This window comes from Apis cerana, linkage group LG1 (genome assembly GCF_029169275.1).
Source record: "Apis cerana isolate GH-2021 linkage group LG1, AcerK_1.0, whole genome shotgun sequence".
NCBI classification, from domain to species: domain Eukaryota; kingdom Metazoa; phylum Arthropoda; class Insecta; order Hymenoptera; family Apidae; genus Apis; species Apis cerana.
The window spans coordinates 23,337,435-23,359,271 of NC_083852.1; the positions used below are offsets into that span (position 1 = coordinate 23,337,435).

Genomic DNA, 21,837 nt, shown 5'->3' on the forward strand with positions numbered 1-21,837 from the left:
TTTATATTCGCGTTTCTCACCTTGAACGTCTGGCCCAAGTTGATGCCGCGTATCGTCACGTTCGTGTTACCTTCCCAAGGACCCATGACCGGCTCGAACGAGTGTATCTCGGGGTTCGGACAGGTCTGATTGCTGTTCAACCACATGCCGATGTTACGCTCGCAGTTGTCCTTCACCTCGCATCTGTCCGTGCTCTGACACCATCCGCAGTCGTACTTGGGAGCCAGGGTCAGGCACATTCCGCAATTGTCGGCCATGTCCCGGCACCGGTATATCACCAGATGTATGTTGTGCGGATTGTCCAACGGTTTCGAGCCGCCCCATATCACGGCGAACGGCACGGTGATGTTGGGGGCGCGGGACGTGTACGAGAACTCGGTCTCCTCGCAGTAAATCGTGTCCGCGAGCAGTCGAGCGTTCACGATCGTCACACGGCCCTCTATGTTGAACTGGCAGACGAAACGGGTCTGCACGATGAATTGCTGCAAGGATCGTTTCGCGTTAGATTTCGCGCGTCGATCATCTCTCCATTCTTCGTCGCGTATGACTTGTTGTTACCTACCCCGATGATGTGCACTTTAACTCGTATCACCTTCTTCACGCCGGAAGACACCAAGATTTCCTGGGAATCGGTCGCGTTCAACGTCGGGCAGAACGCCGGCCCGCTTCTGTAGCTTGGACCAGTTCTCTGCGAAAGATAGGAATAAATTTTCGATCGATCGGCTTTCTGGATGGGGTTATGCGTTTCGAATTGGGGTTATCGATTTCGATGGCCAATAACCATCGTTCAGTCGTTAAATCGAATCTCAACTTACGCTAATTCCCGTGACCAATATATCGTTCCGGCAATTCTCAGCTGTGTCATGCGTGCACCTGTGCCCGTCCACGCACCAGTCGCAGGGGAAACTCGATGACACGCACTTTGTGCACGAGCTGTACGTGTTGCAATCGAAGAAGGTGAAATTCGTGTCGACGAGGTCGGGCCCGTTCGTCATTCTGACCGAAAGTTTCGCGGTGAAGTGGTGCTGCCCCTGGGGGATGGAGGGCAACAGATCCGTCCTCGGCGTGGTGCAGTTCACTCCGAAAGATTTTCTCGAGGCGTTCGTGATCAGCGTCTTGTCCAGGGTCGAGAACGCGCAAAGAAATTGGCCGGAGAGGGTTGGCAGGTTCTCGATGACTAACTCTAGGGTTCTGGCAGTCGTGCGCTGCAATTGATCAGGTGTGACGGTCGTGATGGTCGTGCATCTGCCGCTCTTGTACGAGATCCAATACAGGGGATCTTTGGCGGCGTCCTGGCAATCGCTGCGCAGATTGCATTTGTTCTCCAACGAGCACCAACCGCAATAAGGATCCTTGGCACCCAGACAGTCCAGACAGGTCTTGTACACCGAGCATTCCTGCACTTTCACCTTGGACACGGTCTTCTGCGTCATCACGTACAGGTGCATCAGCTGCGAGTCGAACAGCAAATCCGGGTTCACGGGGGAACCTGGATCGATCTCCAGATCTCCGTATTCCAGGGCCAGGGACGAGCTCTCCACCACAACCTGCGAAAAAAGAAATAATTCTCCATTAGAGCCGATGTTCTCGATTGCGCAACGCTCGATATGCCCGAGATACGCTCGAAACTCGACAACCTTGCGTACCTTTTCTCTTTCATCCTTTCTCACGGATAATTGCGAAAGTCGAACAACTGGCTTTCGCTATACGCCGAATATAATCGCGATGTAAAATCGATCCACGAAGGATCCCTTCTATCTTCCCGTCGATTCGTAACACCATTATACGCAAATACCGTGATACCGTTCGCTTTTATGATCGGAGATTTCCATCCACGAGGGAGCGAGGATTTTCGGGGCCGATAAATCCGAGCCACGGGACTCTGGAGAACTTCGTTGAATCGATCCTGATCAATCTCCTCTCCGATTTAATTGTCAGGGAGCGGAGTCGATAAACTAAACAAAGAGCGGAGATATCGCTAACTCAATTCTCCTCCTTTTTTTTCCCCAACCGTTTCTTCCAGGCTGCTAATTCAATATGGTTTATTCAACGAAACGATGATACAGGCTGATATATACCCCGACGCGATGAATGAAACATTTACAAGGGTTTCATGGAAATGAACGCGTCTCGTTTCCATGTTTTTTAAATATTAATCGCTTATCACCGCGCGCAACGTTCAAATGCACGCTTCCATCTCTCCAACGCGCCATCTCCTCTGTTTATCTTCTCGTATCCCACCCACGGTTTCGATTCGTTGTTTCATCCACGATTGATTCGCGCGCGTGAAAAAAAAGAAACAACTTTAACAACTTGGTGAAATTTACGTCCCATTATTCGTCGAGACGTTCTCTCGAGGCAGCGTCGAGAAAGAGAGGCTCGTTCACAGTCGCGGCGAGTTAAACCTAATACGAAGCCGACTAGATTTCGCTCGGGCGACCAGCACGATGATGGAACGTTTTCCCGCTAGAATTACACCCGCTTGTCTAATAAAAAGACCCGGGTACATCTCCGGGACCGTGGCGGTGAATAACAGTAATCGTCCGATGAAGATGATAAACTGGTCGCAACTTGCTCTTAAAGGGCTTCTAAAGATTCCATCGTTATACGTATTGTGATCGAGCACTTATTTTGAGAGAAGAGAGAGAGAGAGAGAGAGAGAGAGAGAGAGAGAGAGAGAGAGAGAGAGAGAGAGAGAGAGAGAGAGAGAGAGAGAGAGAGAGAGAGAGAGAGAGAGAGAGAGAGAGAGAGAGAGAAATGGAAATTATAGCTTCGCGAATAATACGCGTTTAAACGGATAATATTCATCGCTGAGTGAACCGGGTATTTACCTTAGGATGTTAAATTTTGATAAGTAAATTCAATTATTTCTTATCGTATTGTAAAATTACGTCACTTAATTGGTAATATGTTTCAGATGTTTCGTTATTATCTTAAATCCATTCGCTTTTCTTCGATCGATCGTGATTCAGCTTAATCGATAGCTTTGAGAGGATATAAAATACTGTTATTAAAAAAATATAATTTAACGGAATCGTGTATTCGAAATTACAGAACGATAAATCAAAGAGAAGAGAGAAATCAAAAGAGTTTCTTCTTCCTCTTCTTCGATTGCGTAATCTCGAATTAAACGGGGAAACTTTCTCACGGTCGATTCTTATTTTTTTTTTAACGCATAGAAAATAACCGTTCTTTCGCGGCCGTTGTCCCACGGCTCTTTCTCTTTCACGTTTCAAATATGTTATCTCTCACTTGTTACGTCTTCACGCTTTGAACACTTTCTCCCTCAATTACGTGCTCCTCTCGCCCGATTTTCTATACCGCTTCCATCTTTCTTCCTCCTCCATGCGCGGTTCATTCTATTTTAAAACACAGGCTTTAAAGCGGTAGTTCAACAAACATCTTTATTGAAACTCGTACGATATTCATTAGCTTTGTTCCACCATTATTAAATTTCTCTTCCTATTTTTTAATAAGGAATTTCAAATTAATTGGAGTTTTATTATTTGAAATTTTAGCTCTTAGCTCTTAGATTGCGAATTTTTATTATTTTATATTAAATATATTTTACTTTACGTAAGAGTTTCTGAGCAAGTATTTCTTATTTAATTACTTTTTACAAATTTGATTAAAGGGAATATCAAAATTAAGCAAACTTTAAACAGCTATAACTTCGAAGATAACAACTTCCAATCAATCACTCAACGATCATTAAACGCGCAAAATTTTGCTCTTTAAAACGCTTTTTGAATTATCTTGATACGTCTTCCGATTTTCGAGATATCGTTGCATAAATAAAAGAATAATTTTTATTCGTTTACTCGGAACTCTCGTTCGCGTCTCATCTCACTGACCTATCCCAAACTTCGGACAAGTGAAAGACGCGATTCCTGGAAGGACGTGGCACACATTTCCAGGAAAAAATGTAGGCCACGGGCCCATTCATAATTTCTGTGCTGTATTGTAAACACATTTATGAATACTTGGAATCATTATATCTCGGCAGCTGATCGAGATAACGGAATGAACCAAAAAGAAACTTCAATAATACGGTTTCTTCTATATTTGAGTACTATTTTTAAATGATATATAATATTTTCTCTTAATTAAATATGTTTTAATTGCATAAAAATCTATAATCCAGTAATAAATAAAGAATTAATTCATTAAATGTTAAACAATATTTGTTTTATATACACGAAAGTTCACAGCGGAAGAAATTAAATAGATAGTTACCATATGAACTTAATTATATCTTTCAAAGTTACATAAACAAAGTTTTTATATCGTTCTCTCTCTCTCTCTCTCTCTCTCTCTACTTTAATATAAATGCTAACAAGTCGAATAACAGAAGAAGCTTTGTTATAACTTGGTGAACATTTTAATACAAAATTTTTTGCTTGTTAATTATGTCGCGTTGACTTTTTACCGACCACTTTTTATCGTGGGTATTTTTTCTTTCTCTTTTTTTTCTTCGGGTTACACATTCCTGAGACACGTTTGCTTTTCAGTCGAAAAGAAGGACAAATCCGGAAGGTGAAATTAACGGGTACCGCCCGCGTCGCGACCTTTTGGGGCCGCGTGTCGACGTTTATACCAACAATCTCGGTTTTAGTTCCGCTCTTTTTCAGCCGGGCTCGAAATTTAATTCGCAACTATCTAATTACGTCGCGACGCGCGATCTAATTAAGCTGCAATTACGAAACCTAATTACGTTGCGATATTTAATTACAGAAAATTGGCGGACCGACGATCGCGCGAGATTTCTGTAATAACCGTGCGTTATTTTAAAAAATACCGTGCAAAAGATATTTATTAATCTTCCTCGATTCGTCGCTACAAATATATATATATATATATATATTTAATACAAATTTTCTCTCACTGAAAAACTCACAGATCAATTTCCAGACACGTCTCTAGCCGTGAAAAAGTTTGTTTTTCGGACCACCAGGAGGATAACCGAGCGCGGAAAAAAGAACTGCTCTTGTGTTAAGAGGTTAACGAGCGGCGTCGACCACCCGCTGGCGGATCGACCACGTCGCGGCACCGTGGAGGGAGGAAAAAAGCAGCGGCATCGACCTCGAAGGGAGGAACAAAAAAAAGGGGCGAGATTCGCGCACCCGATCCTCCATCTTGCCCCCCTCTCTGCCAATCCGACTACCAGGTAAGCGCATCGCATCCTTTCGTATCCTTCGATCACGAGTCTCTATTCCCACCCACGCGTATACGCGCCGCGCCTATTTATCGCCGCGAGCATGGAAGCCTAGCGGCCAGCCTTCGCTTTCCAACCGTTTAATTGCACGATTCGCATGCATCGGCCCCGCCGATGAGCCGCGCCGATAGAAAGGAGACAAAGTTCAAGACCGCGGAGAGGCTTGGAACAGGGATCGGGGTGGAGAACGGTCGTAGAAGGAAGTCCTCGCAGGGGAACGGTGACCTCTGCCCCGAATAAACGAATCGACCCGGCCCGGACGCACCGCCTCCGTGCAACTATGTTGCAATCTCGCTTGCAATCCCCCATACAACCGTGCGGTAATAATAACAATAATTATCGGGCTACCGCGTGCCGGCGATGTTAATTGTATGCCTGCCCTCTTCTCAAACTACTCGAGAGATTTTTATTTTCGATCCGAGAGAGATCCCAGCTACGATGCCACGCTATTAGGGTAACCGCGTCTCTCCATCCGTTGAGAACATTTTTCTACTCTTTTTCTTTCTCTTTTTTTTAACCCTTTCGCCATTTCTCCCACCAAAAATGTGCACGGTAAAGAGAAAGATCGTTCGGCATTTTCTTTCTTTTTTTTCTTTTTGGTGATCTTTATTATCGGGTGAGAAATAAATGATAAAATTAAAATACTATATGCTACATTTCGAGAGAAAGATGTACGATAACTTCAATCGCTCGTCGTATGTACGTGGCGTTTTATGGAGAGCGATTATAGCAAAAGGTTAAGATCGAACGTCTATTTTTTTATAACGGGCGTTCGTTCGTGAAAAAATTGGAATTGTTTCGTGATTTTGAAGAGTTAAATGGTGAATTTGATCGAATACATTCGATACGTCGAGGAATCACAAAGTTTCGCTCGATAGCGGTGTTGTGTTAGCGATCAAATATCGGACGGGCATCAGCTTTGTCCACAGCCATCTCTGCGGAAGATAAATCGTGGTCGATAATCGTGGTGGAAGTCGGTGTGTTGTTGTCGAGAAATGTGTATCTAGGACGATTACTTCGAGGAAAATTGGTTGACTTTGAAATTCTGCTTGGAATCTGTTCATCCGTGAAAAGGAATCGATACTAGCGTAGACGAGAACTCGTGGGAATAGGGATTGATAAAACGTTTCTCGGATCTGCAAGCTGCACTTTCACAATGAAGATGTTTTAGATGAAAGTTACGTGAAAGTTAGAAAAGAAAAGGGAATAGATCCGATTCCTTTCCAAAGATCGGTAATAAATTTGAATAACCTCCCTTTCTTTGCTTCCTCCTCTATTTCTTATTACACCTTTTTATATTCTACCGCTTCGTTATTCCCTCTCTTTCTCTCTTCCCCCCAAATCCTTCTTTCACAACTCCCATATAACAAACTACCTCGACCTAAGAACTATTTCATCATAAACCTTTTCCAAAGTTCAAACGCACGCTCCACTTCGTTCGTTCCATCCGTTTCTCATTGTTTGCAAAAATTGCTCGTCCGGATGCTTTATGTCTCACGGGAAGTCGATTTAATACATTCGATGCAGCGTTAAAAATCAAAACATCGATTTTTGATCAAGAAAATGGAACGAAATTCAAAACAGGTTTGAAAGGAAGAAGCTCTTTTTCTCACATCTTTCTTGCAAAAATTCATGATCGTACGTATCAACCCATCCTGAATATTTTTAATTAGAAATTGCACTCATCATCTACTCTCAAAAAAAAAAAAAATTATTATCGTAATAAAGAAAAAAGATTCTTCGAAGTAGCAAGATGAAGCATAGTTCGTAAAAAATTACACGGAACACTACTCTAAATAACGTATAGATGGCGAAGGAAGTTTGGAATGGTTCGCGAGAGAGTCAACGAGGTTAAGTCATCTCGAAACGAGAGGCGGACGTTGGAGGAAGATATAAGAATATAATCAACTCGTTTACGAGTGTTGTTCACCCATCCGAGATCCTGGCATAAAAATCGTTCCAGTCATCGGGCTACCGAGACAGCCGGACGTTTTAATTACTCCTGCTCCCGTGTGCGCCGCCATGTTTCTTTTTTTCCCTTTCATCGTGAAACGACCTGAGAACCGCTCCACGTGGATGCAAGTGGAGCGTCGGAAAAGCTTCGCTATCCTACTTTCCCATGATTACTCCATCGAGGAAGGAAGGATTAATCTAACGGCTTGTTAAATATAATAAATATAATTATCACGGCGGATCTCGCGGATCGGCACCCCTCCATTATCCGACTATCTTCCATCTCTCGCCAATGATAATGAAATAAGAAGTCTCGCGAGTTGGTCTTGGATGGTTTGCGCGTGAAGAACGAATTAGCGTTTCTTTTCTTTTTTTTTTAAGAAAATGGAACACGTATCATCTATTTTTCTATCTACCTTTCAATATTTTTTATGACGGAGTTTCGAAATATCGAATGATCAAGATTAAGTTTCTTGGATGTAATTTGTTCGAGACGTCGATAGATTGGTTTTTTGGAGAATCTTTGTAGCATATATTCAAATAGATACGTGCATATTAATAGTTGCAAACTTTGCTATTCTCTTCGTGAAACTTTGCTCTGAAAACAATATACCTGAAGGATGTGATACACGTTACCAAGTAAAAATATCAATCTTGTTTTACCATTTCTCTCTAAAGTAACGCGGTAGCAAAAAGAACATCCAACGCGATTATCCCCCGAACATCTGAACTAACCGAATATCCAGTCGATTACAAACCAACTGGATTGGAATTGGATCAATCCCGAGCAAAACAAACAGAATAGGAGGGGAGAAAAAACGAATATACGAACGAATTAAGCAGTTATTGCAAATCGTATCGATCTATCCATCCTCTCGTCTCCTCTTCTCTCTCTTTAAGACGACCGCAAACCTTCCCCTCCTCTTTTTTTTTTTCTTAACCTTCAACACCGGAGAGCGGCGCGATTAAACAGCGTGCAATCTCCCATCGAGCGTGCAGAATCGTGGAGAACCGTAACCTCAACTCAATAATCACGCGACTACAAAGAAGAAACCGGGGGAATCAATAAAAGGATCTCTAGGATAAAAAGAAAGGAAGAGAGGAAGGGAGAAAGGAAAGGAAAAAATAAAGGTGAAAGAAATAAAAGAGGGGAGAGGCGGTGGTCCGAGCCTTTTTATTCTCGCGAGATACAGGCTCGACGCCGATCGAGCCGAGACACAAAGAAACTAATAACGTGTTCGATACAAAGCTACCAAGAACACGGTGGACGTCTTAATTACTCCGTCCTTCCTCTCCTCCCTTTTTCGTTTTCCCTCTGTACGATCTCTGTCCCTTTTACTCTCTTTCTCCTTCTTTCTCGCATTCCCGCCTCTTTGTCTCCGCCTTGTAGTACGCGCGAAAGCGTTGGGCACCGAGCCGATATCGGTGTTCGACACCGACGAAAAAACGAATCGAGCGTCGACATTCCTGAATCGATTTCGAACCCGACCGTGTGCTCCCGTGTAAGGCTGCATTTCCAACGAGTGGTGCACAACGATCGGTTGGGTGGAGTCGAGCAGGGAGGGAGGGTTTTAGTTTTTGGTGTTCCATTTGGGATGGATGTATTTCAGAGGGATTTTAAATTCGGAGCGGATGGATTAAACCTGCCGGCCTGCCGGTATTGATCATACACATTGGATTGGGATTGAAGCTCGTTTTGATATAATTTCGGCTTTATTAAAAAACCGGTTAAAAAGAACGCGATGAAAGAACGTGATATTTAAAACTGTTAAAATTTTCGTAATCGAAACTGAACTAGCTCGAAAATATGCTCGAAATTAAAATCGTGTTTTTCGTTATATATGTAGTAGTATATTGAGTTTAAATATATGAAAGAGAAATTTATACGTATTTTTATTTTGTTATGGTTGTATTGAAATAGTTTCGGTGGAAATGCAGCTTAACCATCTCGCACGTTCAAGCGCATTAATGGCCGCTCGAAATCCGGCTTAAGCGCGTTGTACGCTCGATGTTCCGGCAATTAGTTCGCCCTTGGTTCGTGATGGGAAGGATCCAAGTACCGGCGTGCCAGAAACTTGGAACCCATCGAACGGCTTATTTTCGAAACGACGTCTTAAATCCATTATTCCTCTCCGCTGTGAAAATATTTGTTAAAAGAAAAAAAAAAAAAAAAAGGGGAAAAAAGTCGAAGCATCAAGATGAATAATTCAAACTTCTTCTTCGCGAATTCTACTTCCCGAGAAAAAAATCTTCGGAGGCCAATAGTTTTTAATTATCCACCGTTGGAAAACTTGATTCCATGAAAAAACTCGATTAAGCGCCACGTGAATATTCATAACTGGAAATAGGATTTACGAATTTTTAATCGAGTAAATCGAGAATCCAAATTTTTCTTTCTAAAGATTTTATTAAAAAGGATCGAATTCGAAGTTGGGCAAAATTGATCCATATTTATTTAACTTATCGTTCGCATCATAAATCTAGTTGCATCCAGCGACTCGTTTCGATCTTACTCGACTTACAACGCCGTTATAATCCGAACGTTGCCTGATTTTCAAACTCGAAACGAAAAGGTTGGAGGCCAATTTCGACTGTATTCTCAATATTTCGCCATGGCGATATAAATACATTTTTAAACCTGTATTTCCGCCGAATTAATGGCTCTCGCTCTTCGATCTTTGCCCGTGGGGGTCACGCGTCAATTTTATGCAAAAATTACATTCTACCGGGAGCGTGATACGACGCTTTCGTTGAAAAATTGATAGAGACTGGCCGGCCACTCGATTCACGCCACCGAACAGAATTACGACGGAATGAAACCTCGTTGTACGCTCGAATAAAACGGGGGACGGATGAAGCGGGTTTGAAAAAGTTTGTTTAATTCGAAAAAACTGTTGATCAAAACGGTACGGTATGCTAAAGCGCAAGGCGTACAAGGCTTTATGGAGGACATAATGAAGGAAAATACATGGTGCGCACGGTTATCGATCCTGCGTCAAATTTTAATGTTCCGTTCCACGAATCGGAAATTTAAAACCGGAAACGATTCCATCACGAATCATTCACGATACTTCGTTCAGTTTCGTATCGAGCGATATTTTAATAACGACCATCTTATACATAGAAATTTATAAGTTGAATATTTCATGCGTAAATTCCTTTCCGTATAAAATACAAGATCGCATATAGATAGGAATATTCTCTTCTATCGATAACAACGATTATTCAAAATATCCAGAACAATCGAATCCCCAACAATCTTTTCCCACGTCTCGATCGAAAATTCAATCACCTACAACCGAACTTTCGCCTTATTATCCTACTATCCGATCAATTAGGTGAAAGTTCATTACACTCATTCTGTTTCTATGCAAAATTTCTACGTGAAACGGCAGATTTACGCGACCCCCTCTCGAGAAAGGGATGATCCTCTAAAATCAACCAAATTCCACCAACCACGTACTAACAATAATATAAATCGTTCCAACAGCAAACGTAGGACAAAATCTCTCCGTAGAATCTCTACAAAGGAGATATTAAAAGGAGAGGACGGCCCAATAGGAAAAAGTTCGTCGTAACGAATGAAAGATTAATCGTTTCTCCTTTTCATCTAAACGCGACACGTTTCGCGTGCATACGTAGGAACGATCCTCGCATACGTAGCGAGCGTTACACGAATGGAGGGGGAGGGGGAGAAGGAGGGGGCGAGCGGTCGGTATTCCGTTGGAATTTTCAAACGCATTCTCGGACACGGTCGCCGTGGAATTCATCGTGATTTTTCTGCTCGAGTGCGCTCTCGAGGAAAACCGAAAAACTGAGTTGCACCAGGGGGACACGGGTATTAATACGTCTCCAAGAATCCGAGAAGAATTTTATCTCTCTGGATTCGCGCACGCGCGGATAATTCGCGGGCATAAATAACGCGAGCAAACAGGGTTGGAGAGGGGAGGGGGGAGGCTTAATCTCGGTCGAATCCGGGAAACTGCGTCGTGAGGAAGCTTTGGGAGGGTTTCTTGATGAGGTTGAAAGTTTCTCGGGTTGATTCATCGCTCGCGGCGGGTTTCATCGTTGAAAAATGGGCTCGTGTAATGGAAATAAATAGACGCGATAATTGGTATGAAGAGAAACTTGAAACGGATTTTCGGAAGACCTTATGAAACTTGGAAGGAAGTTTGGATTACAAGCGATATTTCATTGTTCATAAACGCGATGCGTTTCTTGCCCCCCGCGCCATTCTAATTTCGTTTATCCATCCTTGGTTTATTCGGCTTTTCCGAGTCGCTTCGCGGATGGAAAACTTTTCTTGCGTGGCAACAATTAAAACTTTTCAACGTTCGAAAACTCTCTCTGACAACTCTTCTTACAAATCTATTCCAAAAGAATCTTAGAATCTTAGAATCTTTTCGGAATGATTTCGTGAAGAGATCTTTGAAGATGATGGGAAAGAAGAAAAAAATTTCTTCTCTGAATTAAAAACAGATAAAAATTACATCAGAGCGGAAAGGAGCGGGGATAAAATAAAAAAAATTGCCAGCGCCAAAGTTCGAAAGTTCGACATCCCCCCTTTGCCTGTGTTCCTCGTTCCTTCCGAAGCGAAGAAAAAAGCCGGCCGGCTATCCATCCGATGCCTCGCTCTTTTCTCTGGCTTAAGCAACTTTTCAAAAAATCGAACTTCGACAGCATTATCGAAGGAGGGAAAGCCGCGATAACGCTCTCCTGGCTTTCTTGCGCAGTTTCGCGAGAGCTTTGCCACCGTGGCGATAACGGCATAACGCGAATTCGTAACGCGTGCGAATAAAACTTCTCGGCCCCTCGCTCTTTATCGTACCCGTCCAATCGAGATTAATTGCCGTCGAATCGACGAATGGAATCGCCTTTGAAGCCGGCATCGTGAAAAGAAAGGAAGGGGAAACTAGTCGAACGGGCTTTCTCCCTTTCGTGAAAACTAATTAAATCGCGAAATCGTAATGATTTCTAGGGGCGAAAAAGAAAAAAAAAGAAAGGAAAGAAAAACGTTGGATTTCTTCGACTCTCCTTCTTCTATTTTTTCCTTTGTAACGTCGCGAGTGCGAGGTAGAGAAAAAAAGATCGACGAGTTTGTTTCATCGAAATTGAAAAATACAAGGAGCGTGAAAATCCTTGCCTCGAGGAGAAATAAAAGAGATCGGGCGACGTAGTAATTTTTCATAGAGACAGATTATCCAACAATTTTAAAATAGCTCGAATTATTGGATATCGATTTCCTCGAGGAATTCTCTCGTATGAAATACACGTCAGGGAAGTGGGCGTCACATGGCTTACAACAACTACGTTTATATTGCGAATTTGTCGCATTACTCTAAGAGGTATCTCCGGATGATAAAACTCGTATCTCGACCTCCAACTCTCCTTCTCGAATTGAATTCAAGACGGTGGTGCTTCTGCTCGAACGCTAATCAATCGAAAACGAGGAATAAAAATATCCCGTAATTCCGAACCGCTTTATTAACGATATTTCTAATATCATATCCGATAAAATACTTACTCATCTCCAATTTATCACGGGCGAAAATTCTTACAAACCCGATTCCCCTCGTACGTGATATCGGATGGATCAAAACGACTAAGAATTCGCCAGACGTGGGATTAATACGTCCAACAATTTTTCCACGGGGGATTAATTCGTTCGAGTGGAAGCGAGGAGGTGGAATCGCAAGGAGAAGGGATCAAACGGCGGAGGCGAGCTCGAAAGGCAGAGGGTTAATCGGATTTTTCCCATAAAATCGTGCGATGCCTTCTCTCCCCTCTCCTTTCCTCGATTTCTTTCGCCTCTAACGATCTTACGATGGAGAGAGGGAGGAGGAGAGGAGACGGCACGAGGCGCATCGTGAGACTGCGCGACCATGAGAGAATCGCCGCCGTATTCGATGGAAACTTTTCGAAAGATAACGAATTTTGCCTGGAACTCTTGGAACGAGGTAACCCGTCGTTTATAATAAACACCGGGCTGGAGGAAAGTTGCCGGTTATTTCGCCGCAATAATGTCTCGTCGAGGGGTTCGTTAACGGGACTTTGCCCGCCGAGTTTTTTCCCATTTTTCAACCGCGTGAGCGCGCTTCTCTCACCGATTTCGATCATATTCTAGCTGCACCGCGATGTTTCCCGATTATGGCTCGGGTCGCAGGGGAAATCAGGCCTTACATCGATTCATTCCGTATTTCTATGAACGTGGCCCACCTTCCCCCTCCTTCTCGTCGAGAAGATTTTTTTACTTTAATCCAAGATTTTTCTATCAAGATCGTCTTTACCTTGCAATTTAATTTCTTATTCTATCCGACCGAGCCACTTTTACGTTTTCACGCAGAAAATCTTCGCATTTATATCGCATTTCCGATTGTGTTTCGCCTCTCGTCAACGGAACGAATTCTTCTCATTTTTCTTTTTCCATGAAATTTTATTTTCAATTTAACTCCGGCAGGAGATCAGACGGAAAAATCATGCTTCTCTCGTTCCTCCATTCAATTCGTATTTTTTGTCTATTGTGCGTTTACATCCCCCTCCGCCCTCCCCTGTAAGTTTTTAAATTTAATTCTTATCCACACCGGTTCATTCCGCAAAGAAAGAGAAATTTCTTTTTAAATTACTTCTTGTTGCGAGTCGCTCGTTCGCGATAAATACGGTAAAATGTTTTATGAAACAGGAAATTGTAAGAATAATTACTAAATTGAAGGGCTAAGAACGTAAAACGTTTTTATCGTGGAGAAGCGATTTCGTTAAGGACGTTTCACGTTGTAGTAAATTTTCCTCGACGAAGCGAAGCACGATAGGATGAAGTACCGAGAGGATCGCCGAGTTAACGAACTCTGAAAGGGAAGGGAAATCGCTCAGCCTCCTCGTATTTCCGGTGTAATATCGCCGCGTAATATATTGCTGTTCACGGGTGGCGCGCATGAAGTCGGCAATTACCCATCGAACGACGTAATAGCGTAACCTTATTTATATTCCGGATTTCCAATAATGCAATTCATTAGTCTCAGGGCAACTTCGATCGAGAGAAACAATGCCTCGAGCTTCTATGGCTGCGAACCACCCTCCCCTCCTTTCCTCCCGTTTCTCTCTTTTCTTTTCTCCCCTTTATCTTCGCCACTCGATATTTCCCATTCTTTCCCTCAACGCGAAACGTTGTCCTTCCAAAACAAATTTGTTAAAAATATCAGTCCATTGTAATTTTACAGCCAGATATAATATAAAGTATTCCACGAATTCGCTATCTATTCTCACTTTTACTATTTTTAAGAGAACGAAAATAATAAGATAATATTTATTTAAGAGCGTCGAATAATACGATACGATACAAAGTACAAGAATTTCTAGGGTACAAATCGAGAAGTGATAATTCTTATATTCCAAATTCCGGGAAGATCTTTCTAACTCTGTGGAGAGTCGGAGAGTCGGACTCTTGTAGAGGCACACACCGTTTTTATTCCTTGCTACTTTGCTCTAATCCTCCTACTCTTCCCTTCCTCCTTATCTCCGCGGTTTCTTACTTTTTTCCCTTCCTTCTTCTTTGCAATCCTCTCCATTTCGCGCAACCTACAAACACTCTGCCTCTTCAAGCAAGAAAAAAAACAGAAAAAAAAAGATAAAAAAACCAAAAAAAAAAAAAAAGAGAAAAAAGAAAACAGAAAAATCCGGACTACGTGCAACGACACACTAATTCTCATCTCTGTCTCCCCCGCTCCCTTCCTCACCTCCCCTCCGCCTATTTTTCTCCTTTATCGTTATCATCTCCACCCTCCTCCCTTCCCCTCACCCTATGCCTGTGATTTTTCCTGTCCTGTTCATTTTTCTTTCCACCGAGCTTATTCTCTTATAGCCGGCTCGGTTCCTTCTTTACAATCCGGCATCTATCTCCATCTTTGTGGCCGCTTTTCTCATTGAAAGCTCCGGACGATGCACCGGCTCAAGACTTCTTCATTCGTTGCAAGAAAATTCTCTCCGCTTTTCTCTCTCTCTCTCTCTCTTTCCCTCTCTATTCCTTCCTCTTCGCTTTTATTTATATTACTTTCCACCCCTTCCCTTGCCTTCCCTGTCCTACCCTTCTTCCCTTCTTCTCGTGTGTCGTGTACGTACACACCCTCTTTCATCACGCTTCGTTCCTCGATCTTTATTTCACGCTCCCTCGAAATCTTCACCGCGTTCTTCTTCTCGTATTCTCGTACATATAGAGATTACACGCGCGGCTAAGATTTTCGCCAGTTGGCACGCGAGACCGTTCAGTGTCGGATTAAACGTCGGGATCTTTGAGATCGGGGAAGGGGAGAGGGCCTCGAAGCGGGCAAAAGGCGAGGGTAAACGAGTTCGGCCATTGTTTTACTCGGGTTTAATCGCACCATCCCTCCTCCTCCTCCTCCTCCTCCGGTCTTTTATATTCAAATCAACCCCTCGTTACCGATGACAGTGCTGACACTTGGCGATAAAGAGAGCACATACTCGCCGTGTTCTCGATACATGTGAAATGTACCCCTCCCCTCTCATTCCTCTTTTTACCGAGCATCGATTCAAAAAACGAAATATCCGCGTTTCGCTTTAATTCGTCAAGCGATCGATTTATCCGTCGCAAATGAGCAAAAATATATTTACCTTTTTTCTTCTGTCAGTCGATCCGAATTAATATTGAATTAATTATTGGATCCTGTATTAATTGTTTACCGAACGCAAAACCTATATCACGCATAATTAATTCGACTAAAAAATTTCCCCTCGATCGATAAACCTTCCATAATGGCGGAGTGCCTCGCATACAATAAAACCCGGGTAATTACGGATTCGAAAAACGTCGTCAATTCTCTCTCGATTCACGTCGGGCCAATATCTTCTGGTTTTCGAGTCCACGAAGGTCCACGAATCGAACGTCCATCTAATCTCGATGGAAAAAAAAAAAATCTCACCCTCCAGATATTTTCCTCGCGAGGAACGTTCGTCGTTCATTCCGGTTTATTCTTTCCTCGTCGACGACGGCTATTCCGCGCCATTCCAGCCAGATTATTCTTAAATCTGTCGCTCAACATCCCTTCTCGCTACCCTTTCACCCTTCCTCGCGCCCTTATTGCTCATTTCACCCTTCCACAGCGGAGGGTGGATGGCCCAGTGACTGCGAAATAATTTTACGATATCTCTTTTTTATTACATTCGGCATGTCGTGGCCAATCGTCGATCCTTGATTAATCAGGGCGAATTTTTAAAGACGACTCTGGAAAGTTTTTATATTTTTATATTTCACGTATCTCTGTTTTCGCGGAAATACACGACGATTTTTAAAGATCGTTGTAATTTCAATCGTGTTCAATCCAATTGCGCGCATATATTATCCATATTTTCCAAATATTTTCAATAAATTGGACAATAAAATTTCTCAAAAAGTCCTCTTCCCGAGATTCAGGCACAATTGCACAGTGGGAAATTTCCACGCAACACGCGATCGACGAGTTTTATTCAAAATTCACGCAGGCCATTCCCTTAACCCAAACAGAACACGGGACGCAAATGTATTTCCGCGACGAACGTTGCTCCCAGAAAATTGCGACGCATCCTCGGTTCCCTTCCCAACCGAGGGAGCTGCCAACGCCACGTCATCCCCCTTGCACATCATGCTAACACCATTCCCCCTCGAAATGGCACTACTCCCTTCGGATTCAGCACACGGCCGGCAATAACGCCGGCTCTAGAAACAGAGTGGCTTGTCACCTTGTGGACCTCGGCCACGTATCGAGTGAGCCACCGGTGCCATTTCAAACGTTTATCGTTTCTCGGCACGCGTGCATCCTCCGTGTCGCGCGAAACGATGCGAAAAAATTCGCGTTTGTTGCGGACGGCGATGGATGTGCACGAGGAAGACGGCGCAGCAGCGAGTGGATAACACGTGACGTTAAACGACGATTAAACGCCAATTCCGCGCGCCGTTTAATGGACGCCTATTTCGATCGAAGAACGAACAATAATCGTTAATCGGCTCGGACAATGCCTAAATCACAGCGGTCATTTCCTGTTGTCTAATTCGATCGTTTCGAGCAGCGAGGACGGTGTCGGCCGAGAAAGAAAACGAACAATCGCGCGATTTAAGTTAAACCGTTGTTTCTATTGTGTGTTCGAGCCGAGGAATGCGATGTTAGATAGAACCCAACCTTTCCAATTTTTATTTCGACCCTTGCGCTGTTGGTATAGCGTTGGATCATAGCCTTTTGTTTAAAATGGAATTTACAATTTTTTTTTTTAATCTTTCGTATCCAACCCAATGTTTGGAACTCTAAATACATCGTTAAGATTTTTATCGTCGAAATCAAAAGTTTATCGGGCGATATTTTGAATTTGGTTATAGTGGTTGCGAGCTGTTAAATGATCAAATGGTAATAACGCGGCACGAGAACAATCGGAGTATTTATCGGAAATTGGAAGGTTGAGTTTTAATGGATTTATCGAGGAGAGTTTAACTGTTAGAAATTACTTGGTAAGTTTCCTTTAGGTGGATCCCCTGGTACAGTTTCCCGCGTTAGGAATCGAACAAACTTTCCTTCCGGATAAGCGATCTTAAGAGTTCCTTCGGTCCTTTATTACCGTGTGTTTCGAGGAGCGATCTTTGAAACGAGGATCTTTAATCCACAAGACGAGGAATACGATAAAAAAGCCTACTACTATCCAAGTAAATCTAGAATCTTATCTTAAATTACGTTTATCCCCATCCGATTCAACATTTAACATCCGTGTACGTTACGTAAGGAAACGACTTGTTAAAATCGCGATATAAATCTACCTTTTAAATGAGACTTCCTCCGCCGCTTGCTCGATTCCATGAAAAAAAAAAAACCTTCTCAACTAGATCCATAAATGATTTCCCGCTACGATGATCCCATTACTTCCCATTTAACGGTGCAAATATATCTCGGGGGAGAGAATCATTTCCCGAAAAATTGAACTATCCTCGATTCACTGAAAAAACAACCGTCGATCGTAACTCTCCGTTCTACAAATTCTACAAATCTCTCAAGAAGGATTGATTCGCTCTCCCAACTTTCGATCCCGCCCACAAAACAGATCTACATAAATCTCGTCACAGATTTATTTCCCTAATTCCCTTTCCCCGATAACGCGGCAAACAATGTAACGCACAGGAGAGTCGGATAAAACACACGGCCTTTCACGTGTTAATCATCGCCGCATCCATTTTTTACCCGCCCTCCCCCAACCAGCCCATTACCGGCCATTACACGCGCGTGCACGCTCGCAGCGGGAGACAACACGAGCCTCTCCCTCTCTCCCCCTCCCCCTATTGTTCCACCCAACCGATTAGCGTCGTCTCGCGAGAAACACCTGGCCCCTCCCTTCTCTTCGTTTCGCTTTACGGTGGTCAAGATCGAGTGAAAGTGAAAATCGCGTGAAAAAAAAGGAGGATGAGGAAACGCGCTATCGATTCGCTTCTCCACTCGAGGAGAAAGGGGAAGATTCGCGATTAAAGATTCTCAGACGCATGCCCCGCGGTTCGACTCGCAAAACCGCTTGCCGTTGCGCAAAAGAAACGGCGTGATAATTGCGTAAGCTCGTAAATAGGCGAGGATGAACGAGCGTCTGCGCGACCCTGTGACGCGCTTCACCCTTCGAGACGAGCATCGATTTATTTAACGGGCCGTTTCTCCCCCGTTTCTCCTTTTATCGGATCTCCATAAATTAAATCCTCGCGGGTCCAGGGGCTATTATTTTTGGGAATTTTCTTGTCCGTTTTCCTCCGCCATTTCGGGGACGCGATTTGAGAAGAATCGGGCTGACTGAGTGATTCGACCGATGAGATGAAATTCCAAGATGACCGAAGATAAATTTAGAGAAGGATCGGTGAACTTTAGCCGATTTATCGTATATAAGAAATATTTCTTTATTAATTTTGGAATGTTGTTAGGATGACGTGAGAGATTTGGAAGGGGGGAGGGGTGAAATTTGAAAGGAAAAACGACGAATAAAAAGTGGGATTGTGGTAAGAAACGTTGATAAAAGGGGATCTAATACCATTGTTGAGTCGTTTTCTTCTTCTGCACGATGGAACAAAGACCTATAAATTTTAATCACGCGCACGAGCATCTTGCGATGCAAGATATGTATGCGAGTTTTTCTCCGTGTATGCGAACGCGAATTAACTGATACAATTTAATAAAAGCGTATTAACCCAATGTAAACTGACTGACTGATGGGAAATTTTTGTGGAAAAGGAGGACGAAACTCGTCCGGACGATATTAAAGGCGCGTTTAAGGTGAAAAGGACAATGGCGGATCTTTTTATAAATATTAATATCTAATGAAACAATCCCGTATCGTTAATAACAATTCCTTCATTTTTCCACACAATGCGCAATTAAGTCAGTGGAACGTATGAATAAAATATTGTTCCATATCCTCGAGTTTTGACACTGGTGATTCTTCTGCACGCGATATAAATTGGATTGAAGTCCTTTTTTCATCGACATTCCGCGGAAATATTGAATAACGGAGTAAAAAAAAAAAAAAAAAGAAAAAAAAGCGCAGTTTCATGCATCCCAGTTGATACGTCGAACGCGAAACGTCGTCCTGTTAATAAATCACGAATTGTAATTTAAATGGATTTTCCTTTTTTTTTTCCTCCGTCATTTATTTCCGAATCCTAATTATAATCCGCCAGTTCGTACATCTTTAAATATACATAATCAGGATTCCATTTGCGGAATTAACTTTTCATCTGGGAGAAAACAAATTGGCGACTGAATGGGATGAAATATATATATATAGGTGACACGATATAGGTGTATTTATTTAAAAATTTTCATTCATTTTAATAATTATTATAATACATGAATTTCTACCAAATCAAACGCATGATCAAAACGAATCCATCCAAATTAACCCAATATTAAATAAACGAATATAAATAACGAATTTAAAAATAAACGCAATATATTTTCCAACTATTAAGCTTTAATTCTTAGGGAAAAAAGAGATATCGGCGAGTTTACTTTTAGATAAAAAAAATATTATCGATCCCTCTTTTTCTATCTCTCGTGCCTTTTAAGAAGCGTGTCAAACGATAATTAAGCGGCTCGCGTGTCTAGCACTCCCGCGAGAAAAACCGAGAATCTCGAATGAACTTTGAAAACCTCGTTCGAAGGCTTAACGTAGGGACCGAGGCTTAAGACTCGTCCAGAAATGTCGAAGATCACGAAATTTTAATAGCGGCTTGATCAACGCGACCTGATTATTCCATAAAACGAGGAAATTGAATGGGCCCTCGATGGAAACGGACGTTCGTTACGTTGAACACGTATTACGCTCGATCACGAATCCTCTTCCACGCTCTTCAAAACGTCGTAAAACGATGTAAATAATTTCGAAACTTCGTGCCAACGCGTTATACCTCATCAATTATTATCCATCACGAGTGCAAGATCGAAATACGCGTAATAAGAAAGAAGAAAGACCGCACGAAAAAGACTCCACGCTCTTCAATTTTCATGCTATTTGCTAGGGCAAAGCAAGTGTTATCTCTCATCGTTTACCTTGGAAATAGTTAGTAGCCCGTTCGAAAGACGTACCCCTCGGAATTAGGGTGTGTTCTGAGAGTCGTAGATCACCGAGATTCCTTAGGGCGGTCGCACGAAGCCCAAAAGCAAAGAGAAAAACGTTTCGGTGTAAACGGAGCGAGCCACAGTGAGGACGTCGACGACGACGACGACGACGACGACAACCCCGGAGGGTTGCACGGCTCTCGAGTGGCGGAAAGTTTGGCAGGCCTGGCTTTTTATCCCTAGACCAGACGTAAAGGGGCGTACTTACACACTCCATACCCCCTGCTTTCCAAGTCTACTCTTCGACCTGCCGCCCCTTCCTCTCGACCGACCCCCCCAGAAACCGATATAGTTATATCCGGCCAGAGTTTCCTTTCGTCTCGTCGAGACATTAAAAATCCCTTGCTTTCGAGACCCTCGAAAAGGGCGCGGTACACCACTCCTTCTCTCTCTCTCTCTCTCTGTTTCCTTCTTCTTTCGTTTCTGGCTACATTCTCGAGGAACACGGATGCCGCTTATCGAATAACCCTCGACGAAAAGTCGCGGCGAATGTCGTCGTCCTCCTCTTTAACGAAGAGTTTTCCTAACGGACCAAAGCTTTTCTCGCGTCGAGACGCCACTGGCAAAAAAAGAAGTTTCTTCTCGTCCTATCGATGCGTGATTTACCGCCGCACGGGAGGGTTAGTCGTTAGGGGAAGGCCGATACAACAATGAGTGTGCACACCTGTCAATATAAGGGATGCTTTGGAATCCTATTCGTGTCTTGGAAATCCCCTCCTTGGATCGCCTTTTTTGGTAGCAATGGAATAATTGGAAGATGTATCGTTGGGGGATGTTTTTGGGGGAGCGGTCGTAAATTTGGGTAAGACTTCGTTATATTTGTGGGGTTTTCGATGAGAAATGTAGGAGGAATGTCGTTGGTATTTTGGTAATATTCGAGGATTTCTCAAAGGAAAAGTAACCAAAGCGATATATTTGCGATGTTTCATAATTAATAGAATTTTGAACAAGGAATGATCAAAATTTGGTTGAAATTTCGATCGTTTACGTATTCGTGAAATTTTGAACGAGAAATGTTAAATTCTAATTAAAGCTTATTCGAATATTTTA

At 42.9% G+C, this 21,837-nt stretch overlaps 1 protein-coding gene across 7 annotated transcripts in view; it reads right to left on the reverse strand.

Moving 5' to 3' along the window:
- LOC108002061 (plexin-A4) overlaps positions 1–21,837 on the reverse strand; it is a 263,093-nt gene that overhangs the window by 7,770 nt on the left and 233,486 nt on the right. For all 7 annotated transcript variants that reach the window (XM_062086171.1, XM_017063457.3, XM_062086165.1 and 4 more), the window contains 3 exons: positions 816–1,547; positions 563–688; positions 21–482 (listed from right to left, as the gene is read on the reverse strand). In XM_062086171.1, the coding sequence (XP_061942155.1) occupies positions 21–482; positions 563–688; positions 816–1,547 (1,320 nt within the window). The remainder of the gene's footprint in view (positions 1–20; positions 483–562; positions 689–815; positions 1,548–21,837) is intronic.